The following is a 23394-nucleotide window of genomic DNA, read 5'->3' on the forward strand; positions in this document are numbered from 1 at the left end:
ACAATTCCAATATGTAGTATTACCTAAAGCAATATGTATTAGTGCTTTATTACCTTTTACTTGCTATGTACACCCTTGGGAATGGCTGTGCTGCTCTGATAACAGCACGCTTGCTCCCCTGAATATTAATGATCGATGAGTCATACGTGTCCCTTGGGACCAGTGACTGAGACCATTTTGTCAGTAATGGTGCTAAAGGCTTTTGGTTTAATTTGCAATGTTCTGTTTCCTTAATGCAGGAAAGTGCGTCCCCATGGTAACCATTACAGCTCCATGATTGCACACCCTCAGCCATTCTTAACCAACCAAATGACCATGTCCACCCACCAGCCAATCAACATAGGCATTGCACATGTGGTGTGGCCACAGCCAACTGCAAACAAGAGAGCCAAGCCTTGTGTGAACAGGTATGGCATGTGAGTGTTGCCTTTTTGCAACTAAAACACACACACACACACACACACACACACACACACACACACACACACACACACACACACACACACACCTGCACTAAAAGGGGTTCTTTCTGAAAGTGACTTGTTTTTCTCCAGTAGGGGCAGCAACTTCTCCCAAAACACGAACGTCCAAAATTTAGCATGCCAGTCCCCAAAGATGGCCGATACAGCAAAGAATGTGCAGCAGGTAGAAGCCAGGTGCCCAGAGGAAGGGCATACCGCAGGAGAGGATCAAAGAACAGTGCAGGTGGAGGAGGATGATGAGAACTGCTGTAAAGTGGAGCCAGACTGTGAGGAGCTTTCAGTTTCGCACGAGCAGCGGCAGGCAATGGTCATCTCTGATCTAGCTAGCCCGACTGTCAGTGTCATCAGTATCAGCAGCGACGAAGAGGAGAGTGCACAAAGACACTCAATGGGGGAGTGAGTACTGACCATCAGCTCCTTCTAACTATATTCCTAAAATGGTCCTAAATATGATGACTTAATTTCTTTAACTCTCTCTGCACACAGGTGTAAAGGAAGTGCAGATTGTGAGGCGTGTCAGAGCACCGTCAGTATGGAGAGAGTCTGTTCCCTCAGCAGTCCAGACAGCACGCTCAGCACCAGCTCTTCAGCCTCAGCCCAGTCCAGCACCTCACCCTGCAAACACCCTAACAGGTATGGTATACAGTTAATTCAAACAAAGCTCCTGCAAATGTTTTTCCTGGTTCCACATTAACCTCCTTCCTAACTGTTTGCAGTATGTCAGACGATGAACAGGAGAGTGGTTGTGACACGGTTGACAGCTCGCCCACTTCAGACGCCTCTGGCCATAGCAACAGTCCCTTTGCACAGCGACGATTCATCGCCGACAGCAACCAGAACTGCGAGCCCCGTGTTGCGTGTGTTGCCCCGGAGACCGAGCCCAGCAAGCCAACAGTTCGTACTGTTGTGGTGCCTCCAATGAGGGTGCAGAACAACAACAACAATTACCCTGCTGTCAGTGAAACATGTGGGAACACAGGTAAAACTGGACGTATGATGCATCATTAAGAGAAATATGTTTTATTTGTATTTTTCTTTTTAAGCCTGACTTTGAATTTACCTCATAATACATATAAGGTTTCAAGCTTAAATGCTGAAATTTGTGATCTGTTATACTTAGGAACAGTGGCGAGCGTATTAGATCCAGGTTGTCTCTGAACCCAAAATATCCTATGAATAAAGCACATGACATGGCACTTTTTCTTCTGCACACTCAGTTGCTTTGTGTCTGAAGTACACTCTGATGGTGTTATCCACTCAGAAGACTAGCAGGTGCATGAGCAGGTCATGCTAGCTCCAGTCACCACTGCTGCTGTCTGCTCCACAGGTCACATGGCCTGGGATTATGCTGTCTTTGTAGACCACAGAGGTTCTCACAGGTGATTATGGGTGACCTGCCCTGAAGTAACTGCTCTGGAGTGAATATTTGTTTGCTGTCATCACTCTTTATTCTGGCTCCAGACTGACTCTGAGTGCCCCTGTATCTGTGTGGATGTGCACTTAAAGCTACATTAGACATGCGTAATTGCCTAAAAATATTTAATGTCCTGAATGAAATATTCAAAACATGGATGTCAAGCAGAGAACATGAACACATTTTCTGGCTGACATAAAGGAAAAAAGGTTTGAATGTTTTTTTCCGGTGTTAAAGCAGAGTTACGCATGCTATATGTGGGCTTTATTAACAGCTGTGGTCATTAGGACATCGCTGTCTTTCTCAGCAACTGAATTCGTTTTTAATAGCTACCTGTTCATAGGTATTATAAAGTGGAGGGTTTAACTGCAAATCCGCAGAGAAAAGCATAGTCATATTGCCTTTTTAATGTTCAAGGCTCCTCCACAACCCCAACTCTCAACCATTGCTATGAAAGCCACACATAAAAGGGCACAGTGTGCTATTCTAGTGCTACCAGGTGTATTTATAGCTGATGGTCTGAACCCACTATAAGCTCTATGAACAAGCTTAGTTACCAACTCCTCCTAGATCCCCCCCAAACATATCTATTTATAAACACCTAGATCATATTCAGAGGACAGATGCTGCTACGTTTAAAGGTTTGGACCTGATCAAACACAGCTGAAATCACTGCTAAGCCTCCTGTCACAAATGTCGCCTTTCCTGCAGTTGTAGTTGGATCCAAACCCTGGTTGCATCTTTTTGTTGTCTTTTGCCTGTCCTTATTTACACTGTGATATTGACACCAAATTGTCTGCATTAACACGGCATCTCCGTCTCTCTGTGTGTCTCTGTCCCTCCCCCTTTGCATGACCTCCTACATCAGTGTTAGAGTCTTCATGCCAGTCCAAAGGGCGAGGTATTCCTGGGCGACAACATCACCACTCGACGCCCCTCCTCAACAGGCCGCAGAAGATCACCCCTGCATTCCAGCCCCAGCAACAGCAGCCTATAGGCTTTGGGCAGGTGAGCACATGCAGTCACATACATGAATTTCACAATCATAAACACATGCACACAAGAGTACGTGCACATACTCAACTTTGTGTATATCATTTGTTGAGAGTTGTTGGCTGCAGGGACATTGGGGACATTTGGCCCCATTTGATGTAGCAGAATATGCATTTGTATGGTCAGAGAATTAGTGTTTATTGAAGATGCCAAAATATATTCTTCATGAGAAAACAGATTGCAGGGATCAAAGCACTAACATACCACCTTGGTTGAATCACGAGGTAATGCTGACGACATGGTGTCCCACTGAACACAACTGGCAGTGTTTGCTTGTAGGAAGTGTCAAGTCAGTGCACCTTTCCTTTTTCTGGAATGTGAAGTTTGCAAATCGTCCCAGAAAGTGTCATTTCTAAAGTGATTGTGACTACACTCTATACGTTTTAGATGATAAAAAGCACATTTGAATTGCAAATATTTCCTTTTTTTTTTATAGCAGAGCAGCCGCCAAGAGCACACTTCATACTGAAAATTGAACGTAATTCATCTGCCACAGTAGCTTTTGTTGCTATGGAATCTACCAGCATGTTCAGAATTGCTCACTGTTGGTTGGTGAATATTTTCAACTGTGTTTAAGGGTGAAGGCATTTTACTGTCATACCGCTCACTTAATAGATTTCCAGCAATATTATAATGTTATACAAACAGATTAAGATGAGGTGAAATTCAGGTTATTGTTAATGACTAGAGACATAAATAATGATTAGAGGCATAATATCAATTTGTAAAAATGTACACACAGCAGCATCTAGTGGCTCTTTAAAGACAAATTGTAGATGAAGATGGTGAATCTGATTAGCCAGATATTCTCTCTTTCAGGTGCAGCATTTCGGCTCCTGCCATCAGGAATGGAACGGCAACTTTGCCCACCGGAGACCACAGGCCTACATCCCTCCCACCATGCATGGGCACACATTCACCCTGTCCCACAGCAGCCCAAACCACACTACAGGCCCCCACCCCCACCTTGGGGGCCACCCGCACACCCAGCCCACCTTACTGTCTTACCCACCGCCTGGTCCTCTGGTCACGGCTGCACCCGTGGCCCACCTCCTGGCTTCCCCTGTAGCCTCCCGCCCCGTCCTGCAGCCCACCTACAGCATCTCCCACCCGGCAGGCATCGTACATCAGGTCACAGTGGGCATCAACCCCCGGCTGCTGCCCTCCCCCACCTTGCACCCCCAGGGCCAATTCAAGCCCCTCTTTCCCCCGCATTCCTACATTGCCTCGCCCGCCTACGCCAGTTTCCCTCTCAGCCCCACCAAAATAAACCAGTACCCTTACATCTGAGCATGGCTGCCCAGGTTCCCTTTATACCACCTGAGGGCTAAGTGAGCAGGGCGAAATCTATCTTAAACCACAAACAACATGGTTTTCATTTCCAAAACCATGGCACAACCACAGAGAAAGCAAGCTATTTTTTGAATCATGTAGACTTGGGTGTAATTGAACTTCAAGCTTTAAAAGAAAAAAAAAGAGTTCCATTGGTGGGGATTATTTGGGCAAAAATTAAGAAGGAAATAATGTATGAATGGTTGAGTGAAAGAATGAATGAGTAGTTAAACTCACACTTAATGTGTTTTGCACATTTGATATATATCTTTGCATTGGATCTTCTACGAATACTCCTCAAAACAGGTAAAATAATTGGGGTGGTGTTGAATAGTTAGACTTTGCACCCCTGATCCCAGCTATTTTTCTATATTGCCTTCTTACATGTGCAAGACACATCCATATTTGTAAAGCCATCCCAGTCTCTAGCTCTAGATCGACAGATGCACACATTGTCCACAGTGTATGTTGTACTGCGTTTGAAGTATTTGTACCTTTTCGGTGTCTTTTGGTGTTAGCAATGTCAAGTCAATTAACCGATTTATATAGGGTTGTTCTTCACACTGCATGTGGTCTTGCATGAGCAAAAATGTAAACGGAAAGATGCATAGACGTTGCTCTTATTGTTTGTGTCACAAGACTCGCTGCATTGTATAACTGTCCCCAGCCATAGTGCCTTACATATTTGAGGTTGTTAATGTTACTACTTATATATGACTATATACATGAATATTAATGTACTGGACTGCAGCACTTGAAATTCCAATCAGTCGATGCATCCTATGTGTGAGTATATATATGCACACGTGTATATGTCCATGCATAGCCTGCATGGATGTGATGTATCGCGGATAGCGGTGCTTATCTTTTGGAGTCAGTGTATATTTCAGTGTGTAGTGAGTTACTTTTCTGTTCTTACAAGAAGAACAGCATGCTTTGCTGTTGCGAATGCTTACTGTTTCATTAAAAAACGTTCGTTTTTTTTTTCTCTTCGTTCTCCCTTTTCCCGAATGAACTAGTGTACAAAGTGCAAGTAATGAGTATTGCTTAATATTTGATAATCACTTTCTATTTACTGAAACTATTATTACAAACAGTATTTGTACTGTTTGATGAAACTGCAATACAATCTAAATAGTCGTTGATTCGTTTTCTTTTTCGTCTTCGTATTTTCATTTTGAGTGTTTTCACTTTGTTTCTTAGATGTTTAGAAGTGTGGTGGGCATGGCTTTGATTAGGTAAGGAAAAAAATGCAAATTAATTCACGGTATGGAATTTTCTAAGCCTGAGCAAACCATGCAGTATTCGATATACACACATATATGGACATATATTATAGAGCTAGACTATTTAGTACAGATGCTTGATAAGGTGTGAGTTAATTGTGTGCAATTCTCTCATTTATGCATGTGTGACAAAGTTAACTTTTTCCCTTTACATTATACCATTTGTTAAAGGCTTAAGGCTCATCGGTGTCGACTGCTTATTTTATACATTCCGTCAGGGAGGATATATACATATATATATATATATGATGGTAGCACCAGTCTATATATATGTAGATATGCTGTGTGTGCATTTTATCTGTTCATTTTACTAGTTATGCGTGTATTTTTTTGTCTTTTATTTTCAAATGAAGTTGCTTGTGCAGCACCAAAGACTGTAATTCATTTCCTGAGCAAGGTAGCTATTCTGTTTGCATAGACCTCAGTTATACTGTAGTTGTAGAATGGGGGTTAAATTAAAACAAACAAAAAAATTGTATTTAAAAAAAAACAAAAAAACGGCCGAGGTTTTGTCTAGCTTATTGGGCAATTAATAAGTCGTATCATTTCTTTCTTGAATGTATCATAGATAAGCTGCTATATGATGATTGCCACTTCGATAGCTGTGAAATTAGGTGATTTCTCTGAGTTTAAACCTAGCGTTGCTATTTTTGTATAGGTCCCTAATTATCTGAAATAGAAGTGGTTTTGATTTTTGTGTTTTGCGTTCATATTTGGAGTGTCATTGTAACTACTGTATTGCTGATGATGAACATTAGTTGCATTTGTTGTTTCTCGGGGTGTGTGTTTTTGCATCAGTATTTTATCCTTATTAACCTTTCGGGCTCATCACTGCATATAAATAATGTATCGATGTAACTTAATTTTTGTATGTTTTCATATTGACGTTTTGTACACATCTAAAGCTGTAGCTTGCAGGATTGATTTAACTTTTTCATTGTACGTGTATGCGGTATACGACCAGCGCTCTTATGTGTGTTACAGGAGCACTGTGAGATGCCAGAAAAAAACATTATGTTCATCGAAAAGCTTCTGTAATGTTCCACCAATTACACGCAAACGCACTCGCCACAAAGCACTCATACAGGTAGTTAGGCTTGTAAGGGTTTGGGGTGATTAGACTGTCCAAAAATAAATTCAGCCCAATGTTTCTGTACCAAAATAATGTTTTACAACTTGTTTTACTGTTAAATTGATTTCAACAAATATTTATTGCAACCCTTTTGACTGTTCAATGTTATACCTGGCTAGAATATCAGTTTCACAGTTTGTTATTCTAAACTGCCTTGTGTTCAGATCGCTCTCCCCTTTATGAGTGTCTCATATCGAAATGATGTTTTGTCAACGCAAAAATGTGGCCATTGTCATGCGTTCCTTACCGAAATTGAGACAGTGTGAGCAGCACTGTGTATGTGCCTTGAGCTTCAGAAAGTGAGAATTCAAGATGGTGTTTCCTCAACTCTTATTTGAAGAGGAAAGCATAGAATCCACCAACAGTCCGTTACCATATAGAGTAGACAGTCTTTTAATGGCCACATGACCAGGAATAAAAAAAAACAAAGCAAACAAACACAAAATAGGACATGTACATGGTGGCGTTGCTCATCTTATTTCAGATAGCCGCCTCTCTGTGACAACACAATAAAACACACATACACTTTGAATGATATGACACTCAACTATCTTTGGAAAGTCACTCTGGCTGAACAGCAGATGCAATACTTTACATTGTGCGGTCATTGCACCACCAAGTGTTCTTAGATAATCTCCATGCTTTACATTACCTTGCATGTACACCTAAGTTGCTTCACTTTGTCTGCCTAGAAGCTGTCTGCTCAGAGCAGCTTTTCCATCATGCAAGTTAAGGCTGAGCGGGAGTAACCAGAGCACAGTTGACAACACTGGCCTTTAAAAAAAAAATAAAAAAAATCGGAGGAGCCGTGCGTTATATCCAGTCTTATTTGGATGTTCGCTCTGTGTTCTGGATGGAAAATGATTATTGTGGTTTCTCTGCACAGTCAAGTCATGAGTGCAATAGTCCACATTTAAACACTGACATTGATATGGTTGTATGATTTTTTTTTTTTTTAAATAGCTTTTTTTCATACCTGTAAGCTTTACTCAAACTCGAGTGTCATTTTGGGAAAGAAGGCTTATGATGACAAGGCATGAACTTGGCACATTAGTGCTTGAAATAGTTCCCCAGTAATAAGCATGTGAAATGTAATCTGTGTTTTGATTCCTCCAAAGGTATTCACCAGCAATGCGCCTGCATAAACTCTCCCATACTTGTTAAGAAAAGAATGGATGCAAGAGGAGAGAAATCTTAAAACTGTTTTTAATTTTCCACACGATTGACACCTTGGGTTTATGGATAACCTTTTTTTCCTTTTTTTTTTGAGGATTCATGTAACATTTAACAGATAAATCGTTTGTAAAATTACAACAATTAAAGTTCTGACTTTGATATCAGAAAACAAATCCTCTGCTGTGGTATTATCCTTTAGAGATGTTAATTCAGGGTCTGTATTAGTCTAAATGTACTACTGTGTTACTATTTGGTTTGATTTGATGAGGTTTATTTTACTCAAGCTCTTATTTTTCTGGTCATCTGTATCAATTTCAGAGTTAATTCACACTGCAAGTTATGGAATTATCTGTTTAGATTGCTCATCAAATAGACTTGATTATGAAATCTGAACTGTTGCTGTTTTAATACATGTAGATTTTTGTGGCTTTGTTTTCGTTTCATTTTGCTTTTTTTATTTTGTGCTACACTAGTTTGCCATGTAGCAATTGCACTGTGCAATATTTACAGTATGAGGACTGGGAAAACTAACTCTATGGATGTGATGTCTCTTTACAGTTTGCGATAGTGTTTCCTCTCTAGTTCTCAGTGATTTAGGTGTGACCAAGCCTTCTCTACTTTGTCACATTAAGCGGGTTTTCCAGGTGACTCTTTTGGTGAGTGTCAAAATAAGACTTTATGGTGTATTATTGTTAAGATTCACTTTGAATTAAAAAAATCTATTGATGCAGCTCTTCTGGACTGGGTCTTCTTTTCCCATCATTGTATTGATGCAATTGGTTTGCTTGTATTGAACACATACATGATGGACAACAAAACTAACTGAACATATTGCAGCTTGTACACCACATTCTCAAACAATGCTGGTTAGTAACTCTGGCATATCATATTCCAGTAATTTATGAACATTTTTTTAAACATACATACATAATTGATTGACTTGAATTTTATTCTGGCAAGCCTTTTTGGGTAATTGATATGATTCTTATAAAATATCTGAAAATACTAAGAAAAAATGTGCTCAATTTTCTATTTCCCAGAGCCCAAGGTGACATCTTTTAATTCCTTTTCTAGATTTCAAAATTGAAATGATACAACAAATTAGGACAATTCTAATATTATGGATACAGAAAATAGCCATAGATGAGTAACAGAAAAGCAGCAAATCCTCACATTTGGGCATCTGTAGCCAGAGCACATTTGGTATTTTAGATTAATTAAATATTTTTAAGGATTATTTGTGCATCAAAATCGTTGTGGATTATTTTCTGTCACTCAAATAATAGATTAATTAGCTTTTCTGCTCCACAAACGATAAATAGAAATTGGAACGTTTCATGCCAGTTTTGTGCTGTGCCCACTCAATCTGCTGATGAGGATCATGTGTATGGTCGAAATACAAATAGTATATGCCTTAAAGCATTAAATATAAATAAAAATACTTTGAAATATAAAATAATTTATTTTCAATATTAATACATTAAACATTTATGTTGAATTGGATTACCTGATTTTTCTATTCTCATTGTATTTTTTCTGGGTCTGTGCTGACATCTTGTGGCGGTAAGGACGTACAACAGCCGTCCATGTATTCACACCAGACATCAGATTTTTTAGGTAGAAATTATCGCAGCCCTCAAGACATATTGTCGACTAACATGTCTGTTAGTGGTAGTGAGAGGTAAAACTGTAAAGTCACCGTTTTGAATATGAATCCATCGTATGTGTGCCTAACATATAGCCTGCCTTATACGGAGTCCTGCATGGCTTCATCCCCCCAGCAGAGGTCGCCCTGCAGACTGCTCGCCTTGACTTTCTCCCGACAATTAACAGCAGAGAGGCTAATTTGCTCAGTTTGACCAGGGGGGTGTTAGACTTTAAATCAGTGACCCAGCAGCTTCCATTTCCTTAACTTTCCGGTTAAACGTCCCCGGAGCACACCCAAATGTCTGTCATCCATCTGGAGCAGGTCTGTACGAGGCAGTTTACCGCCAACAGCTAAATGTCAAACCTTTGGCAAAGTGTGCGCGCCTCCCTGCGCCACTCGGTGCTGATGGGTGGACCGAGCGGAGCGGAGCGATAGGGCGCATTTCTTAATTTCCCTTCAACGCCGCTTCCCCCCTCCAGCCCTGGACACCACGACGAGACCGCGGGACCGCTGTGTTTCCCGTTCACGCACGAGGATTGATCCAATGTATTATTTACGACCGAAACTTCAGCAACTTATCCACTGGATATGGCTCCCGGTTTGAGGAGTGGGCGGACAGGTCACCCCAAAGTGGTGGGAGCCGGCGGAGAGGACCCCGGTGGGCGCTCGCCTCGAAGGACGGATGCCGGAGGAGAGGGGAGGTGTTTGAGGACCAGGTGGCGAGCCGGAGCAGCGGGGATGCTTGCAAACTGTCTGCTGTCTGTGGGGATGCTTTTACTTCTTGTCCGGTGCGCTTTGGCCGCAGAGGGTAAGCACACTGCCGAGCTATCTGCTCCAGCAAAACACATGCTGATGTGTTGCATTTACCTCTGTAAACCTGAGTGACATCTATTGTGAGGAGTTGGAAACATATTGGGTGGAAAATGAGTCTTTTGTTTCACACAGGCAGCGTTTTGTAATCCGCACATTTATTGCTGCTGGGTGCATGATTCACATACAGACTGTGTGGATGGCTCGGTAGCTTGCTGTAGGCTATCATTTTTATGAAAGAAAAAAAAAACTGTTTTCCAGACGCCTATTGCTCTTTACATATTTTAGATGCTCGCAGAAGGCTGTTATTGCAATGGAAATTGCGCAGCCAGGCATAATATCCAAACGACTATTATTCTGGATCCATTCCCCTTACTGACCGCACTAACATGATATGTTGTGTGAGAGATGGTGTTGATGCTGGACTGCCCAGGGTTTGCTTGTATGTGATGTAACACCCTTGTCACCTACTAATCTTTCCACCTGAGCCTGACGCCAGTCAACTCTTTTGTCTCTGATCAGATTGCACTGCACATACCTTCAATCTCTGCCTCTCCTCTGCAGCTGGACTCATTATGAGCCATCTCAACCTCAACTTTGTCTCTCATCTCAACTTCCTTTTCCCCTTTGTTCTGCAGCAGGCATTTAATTGTGCTTGCATTTGCATTATATTAAACGTTATTACTGTGTGTAATGAGCTGAAGGGAGTTTTTATTCTGGGAATGCAATGCAGTTACAGGACAGTCAGTGTTCCAGAGCATCTGGGTCAGCACTAATGACACACATACTGTAGCCCACTGGAGGTCTGTGTGTCTCTGGCGGCATGAGAGGCAGCTGGGGTAAGGTTGGCCGACATAGCTGCCCTTCAACCATGAACGCTTTAAGAAAAGGCTTGACTGCAAAAGACAATTATTCTCTGCATGTGCTCTGTTTTGGCTGCATCACCCTTCCCCCCCCTCATGTGTCTATTTACACCACCTCAGTGCGGATGGCATTGGAGACAAAACAAGATGTTGAGTGTGTGTAGCCAACAGTAGCTCCATCACCTCCCTCCAGTCTGCAAACTATGATGTAGTGGCTGCTCGTCTCACCTCTGCTGATGCACTGCTACAGTAGCAGAGTCTCCTCCTCCTCCCTCCCTCCCTCCCTCCCTCCCACCTCCACCTCCTCCTTCTCACAGTCAGCACATCCATTCTTAAACACATGAGCCCAGCAGCAGCAGCAGCACCTGAGCTATACAGTACATATTTGGGAAAAGAGACACCAGAGTACTTTCATTATTCACATACATCAGTATCTAGGGACAGGAAACTGCACACTGAGACTGTAGTCTTTTATGTAGATAAAAAAAGAAAGGTAAAAGATTTACTGAGGATAGATGTTGGATTCTGTGGGTTTTTAAACTGGATGAATAAATGTTTACATTAGTTTGTATGTGGCATTTTCGTCGTTGAAACAGTGGTTTGAAACATGGATGATGCTCTCCTAGCTCCAACAAATGACCCTAGGTTATATTACAGCCACAATGGGTATGCTTTTGTGTATCTGTTAAGTTAGCAGTTCTTAACAGGTAGCATACCTCTGCCCTCTCTAATGATTTTAATGTAACTTCTAAGATTTTGATTATTCAGAATCTCCTCATTCATGGTTCCTTATGGATCTTCAATGGGATTCATTATTCAGTAAATTAGGGATGGACCCATTCTGATAAACTGGATCTGTTTTTATGCAGAAACTTACCTTATTAAATTAATCAGGTATAGAGCTGCGTACGTCACGTGACTTGTCTTTTTTACGTCACCATGTTGTCAGGGAAAGTGAGTAAAATTAATGGTGTCAACGTTAATTTTAAGCCATTATAGTTCTCTGCATATTTTAAGTCAAAAGACATTGAAACTGCCTGGAGAGGTATACATTGACGAACTCCAGATTTGTGAATTATATTCAGGTTTGGAGTCTATCGGCTAAAGTTTCTCGTGGTAATTGATATCCTAGTTGGTAGGAAGCATCAATTGGTCACTCAACTGGTAAGAATGCAAGTACAGTATAGTACATTATACATCCAATTACAGCTAAGCCAATTTGTTGATTAGTCGATTAACAGAAAAGCAATCGGCAACTATTTGATAACATTTTTTCAAATAAAAATGGTGAATACAAGTTTTGGTCAAAGACATTTGAGGATGTCACATTATGCTATTCATAGTATGCCTAAGTAATTCATAAGATTTTTTTCTCAAGCTTCCAATAGAGTGGTGAAATGAATAAAGATGGATTTTTAAAGAATTCAGTATATTTTTTTAGCTTCAAAGAAAGAGCTGTAGCTTCTCAGACATTTCATCACATGTTGACCTGTGTAACACATATGATCATTGCTATCAATGGTCACTATCATAAAAGACAGTCATGGGTTTTACAAACACTAATCACAACTTTAGTTGCTCTTCTGTGCATAGGAGTCAAAACAGAGATAATAGTTGCAGTTTTAAACATGTGGTTAATATTGTGAAACACTTGCAGTTTAGTTAGGTAGGTACCAAAACTACTTGGTAAGATTTATTAAGAAATCATGGATTGGCTTGAAATGAGTATGCTTGTTATGTCAATAAGTAAAAAATGACATTCAGTTTCACACAGGACATGAACAGGAGTCCCCTGGTAAGGTCCTGTGACCTATCCCCAACATTCTTGATGCGCTGACATCGGCAGACTTTGATTATCAATATGTATGTGATATATGTAAACCTGTAGCAAATATGTCTCCCTAAAAAGGTTATTGCAGTTACTTGGGAATGTAACTTTTGGGAGACCAGGCTGATTTCTCCCTCAGTTACATTTATTCATTGATGGTGGGCCACTGATTCATTTTTTTTACTGCCACAGTTACCTCTGGCCACATATTACCTCACATAAAAAAATATTTCAATGAGTCCTATCAAGTGAGCTATACATATTTTATATTTTGAAAAGGTAGTACAGTGGTACTTGCAGTGGTAAAAGCCTTCTTCTTACATTGACCATACATCACAATATGCCTTTGGGTTGGGAAAATCACATACCAGGTTATCAAGTTGATGTACATTGTATTGCACTACTTTTTCCTCAAACAGTGTTTGAATATACCTGTATGTACCTGTTTGAATGTACCTGTCTCTTTAAGCCCCGTCTTGAAAATGCCTAGTGTGTGCTGCTTATTGGTCAGTTTTCCTGGATCTTCTGCATTTGCACTCTCGACTCCTCTGCATCGACATTACAGCTGGGGAATGATTGTAATGGCACTGTAGTGACACTTTATATCTGTAGTGTAGTTGTGACATCACAACCTTACAAAATCCTGAAACACTGTAAAGACACAGTTTCTGAATACGGACTGTGTGAATTTTTGTGTGGCATGAGTAGTTTGATACCTTAACAGTATTTATATGGCAGTTAGACTATTTAAAGTCAAATAAGACTTGGAAATCTCACTTTTTATTATATAGGATCTTTAAAATACAGTCTGGTATCAACTGTCTCATGTTGGCTTCTCCTCTGCAGTTGCTGAACTAGTATCTGCTTTAAAAGCCCATTATCAGTCAGGTTTTACTGCTGTGCTTGTGTCTGTGATGTGCATGTGTGTTTGTGCGTGTTTAAGGTTTACTAAATGAAAAACATCTTCAGTTGCTTTGAGCTGGTAACATCCTGACTCACAGCTTCATCCCCTTAATGTGTGAAACCGGTAAAACATGTGGTTACTATGGGAACGCCAATTTTTTTGTCCAACAATAACCCCCCCCCTTAAACCCTTCAACAGCCAGCAGAGCAGAGGACAGTGGTATCTGGAGTAATGTGGCTGCAAAGATGAAGCGTTTCTCATGCAGTTAGATTGATATTTAATACACTTGCAGGATTTCTTGTCTGGTTTATGGTTTTCACATTAACACAGCTTTTGATACTATGCTCAGCAGCAGCTGGAGGACACACAGAAGAGCAAGCTATGCAAAGGCATTTTTTGGTCCTTCCACAATCAAACGATTGTCTTCTGACGTCAGCTCTGTTTACTCCTACTATCGCGGCCCGACCATTGCTTATGAGTGCTGACAGCTCCGTTTTGACAGGGGTTAACCTCAAGGACCTCTTGCTGTATGAGATGCTATCCCTCAGCTGTTGCCAGTCATCACTTTCTGCTTAGGAATTCATTGAAAAGAGACATGACAGTAAGATTCAGAGCCATTTCCTATTTGTAATGCAGTCTGGGACTTTTAGCCATAAAATGACCATGGAGCTGCACATTACAAAATGCTCCGTGGTTTGCCTTGGGGCTGGCCAATATGGCCAAAGTGTCAATCTCGATATTGATATATCTATAAGATCTATATGGATTAACTGCATATGTATGTGTGAAATAAATATTTGACAAATGAGAGGTACTAAGTATTTTCTCATCTAATCAAGAACTTTAGTGCATCAAATACATTGATATCAGAATTATTTTTTTCCTAATATGGTTATCACCAGTATCGGTCGGGCTGTAGCAATAATTAAATCACATTAGATTATAGCCCAGCCCTCGTTTGCCTCTGTTTGTTGTTTTGTGTGGTTCAGTATCTTGCTGTTTTCTCTCCCTTTGTCTAGATCAGCCTTTCAAGGGCTGCCACAACAGTTAATGTTAAAATGCATTCCAGGAATCGGTTTTAAAAAACAGCACCCATGACTCACCCTTGGTCTGATGACCTGTCTTCGGGTGCTCTGGGTTCTCAGGAGCGCATAGAGGACACACTTTCCCTGTTTATTTCCCTCGTTTCACCTCATTGCAGTGATTTAATGTACAGCAGTTAATTATGTCATGGGTAGAGCATGTCAAGAGGGCTTAAGATGTATGTGCATGTGTGTGGTGTGTGTGTGCACAGTCAAGATAGATGGTGTCTCCTCAGGTGGAGCTTCAGCTGAGTCTTTTATTTGCTTTGCACTCAGCCATGATGCAAACATTTGTCTTATGAACAGACTGATATCAGATTGAAAAGTCAATTTACAAAACCAGTGATTTAAAAAAAAAGAAGAAGCATTGTTTATATTCTCCTCCATCTGTTTTCTTTTGCATGTTGTGCAGATATTGACAGGGAGACTGTGGGAGTTCTCTTTAACTTAATGCAATAACTTGTGAAAAGCGAAAAGGGCAGAAACACACAGAAAACAGTGTTACCAAATAATAAAAATATATATTATTCATTTTTCATATTAATACAAGCAATCATTCTCTGCTCTGCATACTCATAGGGCTCGTTTGAGTTTCTATCAGATCTTGAAGAAAGTCGAAAGGTTTGTAGTCTTTTCTCCTTCCCCGCTGTAAACAAAGGAAGCACTTCTACAACACATAGATGTAATGATAAGACAGGCAAGCAGGCTTCTAATTAGTATCTTGGACCATCTGCCTCACATTATCTCTTGTATAGTTCAGTGCAATCAGGGAATATTGTGTGTGTGTGCGTGTGTGTGTGTGTGTGTGTGTGTGTGTGTGTGTGTTTCCCTCCAGTATATCTCTGTACCTTTGTGGCTCTCTGTTCTCTCGTCTGTCTCTCTCTGTTTTGGCTGTTTGGTGCAGGTTGATGGCAGACAAAGGCTTGGCTCTGCCGCTGCTTGAGAAAGGACAGCAGGCTGCCTGATTTATTGGGACACACTGTATAATACACCACACTGCTCCTCACAAGGCTTCCGTTCTCACCGCATCATAGGGTACCACGGCAAAAGACCGCATGAGAGACCAGATTCTGAAGAGCAACTAGGACAATATGAAAACTATGATATGAAAAATCACAATTATCCCGGCGAAAGTAATTGTGATTCAAGTTATTATCCTGATAATCATCAAAATGTTCTTAAAGCTCTTAAAATGGAACTAAAACATACATCAAATGAGAAGATGGATTTTCTGTAAGATAAAATAAGTTCTATCTGATTTGAACTTTTACTTCTGGGTTGTGGCCAAATTAATGGTTACATAAAAATCTGTAATAAACTGCAGTAAATTTGCTGGAGACCGCAGTGAATAAAATTCACTCTGGTGAGAGCAGTCAGGAATAGGATAAGAAGAGAGGGACCACACCACATAGTGCTAATACTATGCCATTTGTGGCAATTCAAAATATATCAGGAAATCAGCACAGGACTGTATAATAGCGAGCTAGACAAGTTTTTCAAGTCACTCGTGACGATATTCACGATTATTGTGATAATGGAAGTCCACAACAATTAACTTATTGTGAGTGTCTTTTATCTTGATCCACGATAATACATCGTCCTGTTCCGACTTGTCATTATGAGATTGACCCCATCTTTTTGAACGAATATAAAACAACTTGTTTTGTGTCTAATTATGAATCTCTCAAATAAGGCTGCATGAAGTAATCAAGATGTAAAGGCAGTAATTGTTGGAAATTGTAAGATTTTCTATCTGCCTATTTAAAACTCCACTTGTGTGACCCTTAGGAATAAAATGTTTAGCCATGTTGGATATCAAAATGCAAACGTAGTCACCAAACTTTTGATTATGATCGTATACGTTCCTCTCAAGAAGTTATTCAGGACAATTCCTGGCTTTAATAAAACGTTTTAAATTTTAAAGCACAATTTGGTGAATATCACCTTAGCTTTACTTGTTTATGTAGACCAGTAATTCAGCCAGAGAAGACACACCAAGTGATCCAAACTGAGTTAGTTATCTAGTGTTTAGAATAGAAGTAGAATACATCTTTTTTGTCATTGTTCATTGTCCTTAGGACATTCAAAATCTGTTTAGCAGCTCTTTAGCAGTCTGCAACAAAAAAGAAGCCTACAAGTAAATAAGTAAAGATTAAAAAAAATTTCAAGTAAGAAAGTAAATAGTATTCAAGTAAAAAAAAGTAGTAAAGGCAGTAACAAGGAGACAAAGTTTAGAGGTCCTGTTGTCCTGCAAAGGTGTTTTTAATTAATTTCTTCTCTGGTTAAAGGAGGGCATAGCTACACTGGATGTCACCAGACTTCATGTAGCAATAAGGAAGATAAAGGAGTTATTTGTCTCACCTGCAGGTTATGCTTTTCTTATTTAACATTGTGTTTAAAGTGTGATTTATAGGATATGCCTTTATGCCGCAAGCTATAAGGGCCTGGTAGTTTTTTTTTGTGTGAAGCCATTCTCTTTAACTTTGAGTGATTTAATGGGAAACTGAAAGATATAGATGTTAAAAATTTAAGAAGATTTTTATGAGAAGTGAAAAAGAATGGCTCAGAGAAGGATTTATATCCATGGTGTGCATAAATGAGTGAGACAGAAGGACGGAGAGAAAGAGAGAGGGAGATTTGCCTCTTCACAGACGGGGTCGTCAGTCACATTTAATGGTGTCAATGTCATTGTATCATATTTAGTTTTTGTCTACTATTGTTATAAATAAAATACTAAATGTAATGCTAAGTGTAGCTGTAGGCTCTGCATTCTTATACAGTGGGCTCTGTGGGCTGTGGCATTTCAGCTAATCCCTTTGAACTGCTGGAGGAGGAAATGTGAGATCACTGACACATACAAACACATTTGTTACACTGAGCCTCCAAAATGTTACATGCTTAACAGCTAGCAAGTGTGCTCGCACACACACAATATTTTCAAGTAAGAAATACTAACTTTTCATTAAATCCTATTGATTTATCCGTGGTGTTTGTAAAACAATGAACTAATAAGGCATACTTAAGCTGCTTTTTAGCAGTTTTTGGCCACTAGTGGGCAAAAGATCTCTACAAGCTGATAATGACTTCCCTGACACAGTATTACTTTATAATGGTGTATGGCTAACATGGTAGCAATGCTAGTTACTACTTAAAAATGTAGCAGACACAAAACAACAGTCCCATTGGGGTCACGTTTCTATACTCATGAGGAACACAAGTCCAGTATTCCCTCTTCTTTTTACTCTGTTTTTAGCTGCATCAAGTTAGAGGAAAAGTTACTGTGTCTTAATTCACATACTTCTGCATTTACACTTGTTATTTTGAGAGCATGAAGTGTGGACAGTATGGTAAAATGTAGTGCACCATGTCGTACACCAACAGTCAAACGGTTGAGTGGAGAATGACGGATTTTTCGCTGCATAGTGGAAGTGGTGTGGCCACCAATTTATTTCAATCCTGTGAAAAAATAATGTACACAGTGTACTACATGAAAGTGTACTAGCATGCTAACTGTGTAACTTTCTTCAGTAGCTAACTTTGTCCGCTGACTGGGGCCATGCAAGTATTGTACAGTGGGTGTATATAAGCATTTTTTGCTGGGCAAGGGTCCAATCTATAGACAATTCATTAAAAATGGAAAAAAAATGGAATTTTAGCCAGGAAAGACAGTACCAGCAAAGCTAGCACTTAGTTAGCTGCTCACCAACAACCCAGTGTAGGAAAACTGCTTGGTCTTGAGCAGTTCAGGGTTTTGGCAGGCTGCTCATAATGCAATCAAAACATGATGATTTGATAATAATAATAATAATGGAGATTTAGGAAAGTAAAATTGCTTTAATGAAATTGAAACTTGTGACCTTTACTTTCCATTCCAAAGTTTCAGTTATTGTTGGAGCAGGTGATAATTGCAGGACTAGCTGTTTGTTAAAACGTCTTTGTAGAGCTTCAGAGTAAGTTGATATTTCTTTGTGGGTTCTTCACTGCAAGCAACCTCTTCCACATTAAATGTAGTCATCTGAGTCAATGTTAATATAGAAAATGACCAATGAATGGTACATTGTTAGTCTGTGACCCCTTTTTTTAGTGTGAGAATTCTCATGACCACAACTATCAGAGCATTTTCATATTGTCATGTAAATGGGAGTATTCCCTTCTTTTGTGTGCTCTAATTGGATTGTGTGGAAACTGGGACTAGGCTGACATAATTCAGTATCTATCGACTTACGAGTTTTTGTGTAATATGTAAAGTGTTCTTTTTTTCAAAAGCAATACATAGCAGTGTAGCAGTTCATTGTAGTGACCATCAATCATATTACATGTAGTATTGCATGCAATTTCCTGCCATGTAGTGATACATAGCCATACATCCTTTCGGTGAATTGAGGCGGAATAAGTGGGATGCCACCCTCCTTGTTAGCAAAATGACCAAAATGTTAACCTGCCATCCCCCCTCTCCATCCCCTACTAGCAGAATGAGTGCAGGGGCAGAGGGGTTGTTTAGTTCAATACATTAGTCTGTTCTGCCTGACACACTGACACTTTATTTGACTGAAGTTTTGTATGAGTTGCAATCTGTGACTGACCCTAGCTCTGAAATATCAGTTCCTTAACTGCTGTGTATTGAAACATCCATAACTGCGTCTGTGGTACTAAAGTAACAGATAGATTTATAATTTTCTAATTACGCTTCTTTCTCTCAGTCCTGCCCTTCTGTCAGTTTAGTCTTGGGTCTATTATGTTCTCTAGACCAGTAGTTCTCAACCTTTTTGAGTCGCGACCCCCAATTTAATATGCATGTTGTCCGCGACCCCCGCTCACTGAACAGAATCTCACACGCACAGTTCAGATCACCCAAAAAAGAAACAAAATGACCAAAAGAGACACAAAATGACAAAAAAAGACACAGAATTACCAAAAAGGACCCAAAATTACAAAAAAAAGGAAACAAAATGACCAAAAAAAGACACAAATTGACCACAAAATGACCAAAAAAGACACAAAATTACCAAAAAAAGACACAAAATGACTAAAAAAAACACAAAATGACCAAAAAAAGACATTAAATGACCAAAAAGACTAGAACACATGAACACTTTAACACAGTGGAGACAGAGCTGACTTCCAAAATGATTTGGCGACCCCCAGAAATCATCTCGCGACCCCAATTGGGGTCGGGACCCCAAGGTTGAGAATAGCTGCTCTAGACTAAATAGCTGGGGTGGGGTTAGGGCAGTTCTGAAGGTGAAGGAAATTAACCGGGTCCACCGCCCCCTGTCGATATATATCAATATCAGCTGAATAATTCGTATTGTATTATAAGTTTCAGAAAGACATTGTGTATGACAATCAACATCAGTGTGTCAACCTCAGACATTGTTATTCAGCGCATAACGTGCCCCCATGTAGTGCCCCCTGCCCCAGACAGAGAGTTTGTTTGTGTTATAGTAGCTTGTTAGGTCTCTGAAACATCAGCGTCCCACTCGCAGCCTATAGATAGTCTTTGATTTTAAATCCGGGTGACATCACAGATTCAGGGGCTCGCTCTGTGATTTCTAGCTGTAGTGAAGCAGGTTTAGAGTGGAGGCAAAGATGACAGCGTCAGTGAAGCATCAGGAGTACTGCGGAGGGCTAAGCTGAACTCCGAGAGCATTAAAGTAAATGATCAACAGTTTTAGAAGCCTATCTTATTAATCAGTAATCAAGCTGTCGTAGGACTTTAAAGATGTTCTACTTACGGAATATAGAAGCGGTTTTAGTGCTTATACTTACTTTTATCCCATTTGGAGGTAATTTGACTTGCATAAACTAAATTGGAGTATGTTGTGAGACACACAGTGCTAGAATTTGACTCTAAAGATAGAATGTGTCATACATTTTTAATCACAGACAGGACTTCATACAGTACAGTATTTTTTGTAACACACACAAACACTTATTGAGATGCACTCACTTTTCTGCGCATTCATAAATCTAAACCATGTAGCATTTGTTTGATTCATGCCCTTACTTTAGAACGCTGCAGTCAGCCCTTAAGTCTTAAAATGAGACGGGCTGTTCCCCACAGGCCAATTCATTACTGGGATAATCCGAGTGTGTGGCACCACAGAGCTAACCCTCTGCATACACACAACAAGGCCTTTACACAGGCTCCAGCTCTTACTCATCTGTAGCATATGTCTGTGCAAGCCTCAGTGTTTGAATATTAGCAGTGCTGGAATGTAACTAAGTACATTGACTTAAGTACTGTACTTAAGTGTAATTTTGAGGAACTTCTAATTTACTTGAGTATTTCCATTTTATACTACTTTATACTTGTACTCCACTCCACCAATAATCAAAATGTTCAAATCGGTCGTAATATAATATATTATTCTAGATTAAACTCAATAGTATATCAAGTAATTAAAAGCTCAACCTTTATCAGCTACAACATTAAAGTGATGAATACATGAATGCATCAATAAATATAATCCAATAATATATTGTATACAATTCTGGAGTGAGCCGTACTGCATGATGGGTACTTTTTTCCATAGCATTTTTTACACTATAGTGAACTTTTGCTTAAGATCTGAGTACTTCTGCTTCTTACACTGTCCTCAATGACTCTCCATGCAAGTGTGTGTGTGCATGTGTGTGCGCGGGTGTAATTTGTGTCACGACTTGCTACTCTCAGCACTTTGTAACCTGCTGCAGAGAGAGAGCATTACTTCTGTTTTAATATTAAATGTTTTTTTTAATTATGGAGCTACTGTATTGGATATTCAATTTGTGCCTTAATATCAAGGGTATTGCGTCAATGTCTTTGAAGCTGCAAATACAGTACGGTGCAGGAGAGGATCTATTGCACAGGAGACCTTGAGTTCAATAGTTAAATTACACCAATGAACGTCTCAGTTTTTCATCCACCAAGCAAACAAGCAAACCAAATTAACAATTAATATTAGTGAAATGCAGTTTGGAGTGTGACCATGTGTGTTTCTGACTCAGAGTCACTTTGTGGCCTGTGAAAGTCAACAGCATTGTATACATGCATCTCAGTAATGATATTGTCACCTAGGAGACAGGACTCTCCCTGACAGTGAACGTCATTATGAGTCATGGATGGAGCCCATTAAGTGGTGCGTACTAAACGATGTTGTAGCGGCGAAAGGGAGGTGTACAAGTTCGAATTAAAAGACTGACAGAATATCCAATTCAAGAAGTAAGTCTGTGAGGACAAAGTATGCAGCTTAGGGTTGATATGAACAGGCAGACACTCTTTTGAGTAAGAGATGGATTCAAACTGATGGAAGAAAACTCTTTTTCATTCACTGGTAAAAAATTAAGAAGAGCTTTAATATTTAAAACCATGTATCAAAAAGCGTTGTCATTTTCTTGCCTTTTTTCTCTTAGAAAGAATAATCATAAGAGATCATACGTGAATGAAATAAGTTGCACACACACAAAGACAAAAGCAGTAAGAGAACAGGGAAAAGATCCAATTATTTCCATTTCCTATGTCAATTTCCTCAAAGAAACAGTGAAAACCATCCTACTTTTTCATGCATACACACAAGTAATTCATATGACACATCAGAAAGATGTACCCGTTTTGATGTGTACTGATCTGTCCTATTTTTCATTCTGAAAGAAACCTGCTCAAAGGAGGCTACCTTGCCCTGCTGGATAAACCATTCCTGAAAAGATGGCTCCCATGGGGGCGTCCATCCTCTTAATAGTATCTGTCTGCTCGCTATTAAACTTGTCTGGAATAAATCCGCAGCACTACAGTCGGCTACCGTGAGTAGATGTATAATCTTCATCAAAAATCTAAATGAGGACTGGTTCCTGCCAAAGAAAATCTGAAGACATAGAAGACATTTTGCTAGCAGATGGCCTTATTTGAACTCTGACACTTCCAACTGCTTGCGTTATTTGTTCACCCACATCTTGAATGGTGTCCAGGAAAATCATTTAAGTACCCTGAAGTAGACACGTTTTTAGTATTTAGAAAAATGTCGTTTGTTCTCTGCATTAAGCACTTTCAGTAATAGTCTCTGAGAGCTGCATTTTCTGAAAAAGTGCGAGTGGGGGAACAAAATCATAGAATAATATATCGACTACATTACACTTGTGAACTTTGAGACTCAGTCCAAGTGTTGATGTGGAGTTCTGTTTGACCTCACAGAAGAGCTGTCTTAACTGTAGGGATGTTATCTCTTAGAAGATTTACCTTTTCTATTTGCAACAGATGTTTTCAGCTCATATAAATCCTCATACATAAAGTGAAGACTCCCCATTTCAACTCTGTACTTCAAAAGAAGTGGAGCTTCTGTATTTTTCTTTTATTCGGCGATCCTTCTGATACCTACTAGTTTAAATCTAGATACTGTAAGTATTCA

General features: G+C 39.8%; 2 protein-coding genes across 4 annotated transcripts in view; both read left to right on the forward strand.

Annotated features, from left to right (window-relative positions):
- hipk3b (homeodomain interacting protein kinase 3b) overlaps nt 1-6905 on the forward strand; it is a 39994-nt gene extending 33089 nt beyond the window's left edge. Inside the window, exons 11-17 of one of the 3 annotated variants that reach the window (XM_059347622.1) lie at nt 240-407; nt 558-878; nt 969-1115; nt 1199-1461; nt 1810-1861; nt 2765-2904; nt 3769-6905. In XM_059347622.1, coding sequence (XP_059203605.1) covers nt 240-407; nt 558-878; nt 969-1115; nt 1199-1461; nt 1810-1861; nt 2765-2904; nt 3769-4280 — 1603 coding nt within the window. In that variant the 3' untranslated portion in view covers nt 4281-6905. Of the gene's footprint in view, nt 1-239; nt 417-554; nt 879-968; nt 1116-1198; nt 1462-1809; nt 1862-2764; nt 2905-3768 lie in introns of all 3 variants that reach the window. The other 2 variants (XM_059347630.1, XM_059347639.1) reach the window with 2 other exon arrangements.
- Nucleotides 6906-9829: 2924 nt separating this feature from the next.
- kiaa1549lb (KIAA1549-like b) overlaps nt 9830-23394 on the forward strand; it is a 73097-nt gene continuing 59532 nt past the window's right edge. The window contains exon 1 of the mRNA XM_059353081.1: nt 9830-10331. Within this exon, the coding sequence (XP_059209064.1) occupies nt 10112-10331 (220 nt within the window). The 5' untranslated portion in view covers nt 9830-10111. The remainder of the gene's footprint in view (nt 10332-23394) is intronic.

This window comes from Centropristis striata, chromosome 2, assembly GCF_030273125.1.
Source record: "Centropristis striata isolate RG_2023a ecotype Rhode Island chromosome 2, C.striata_1.0, whole genome shotgun sequence".
NCBI lineage: Eukaryota > Metazoa > Chordata > Actinopteri > Perciformes > Serranidae > Centropristis > Centropristis striata.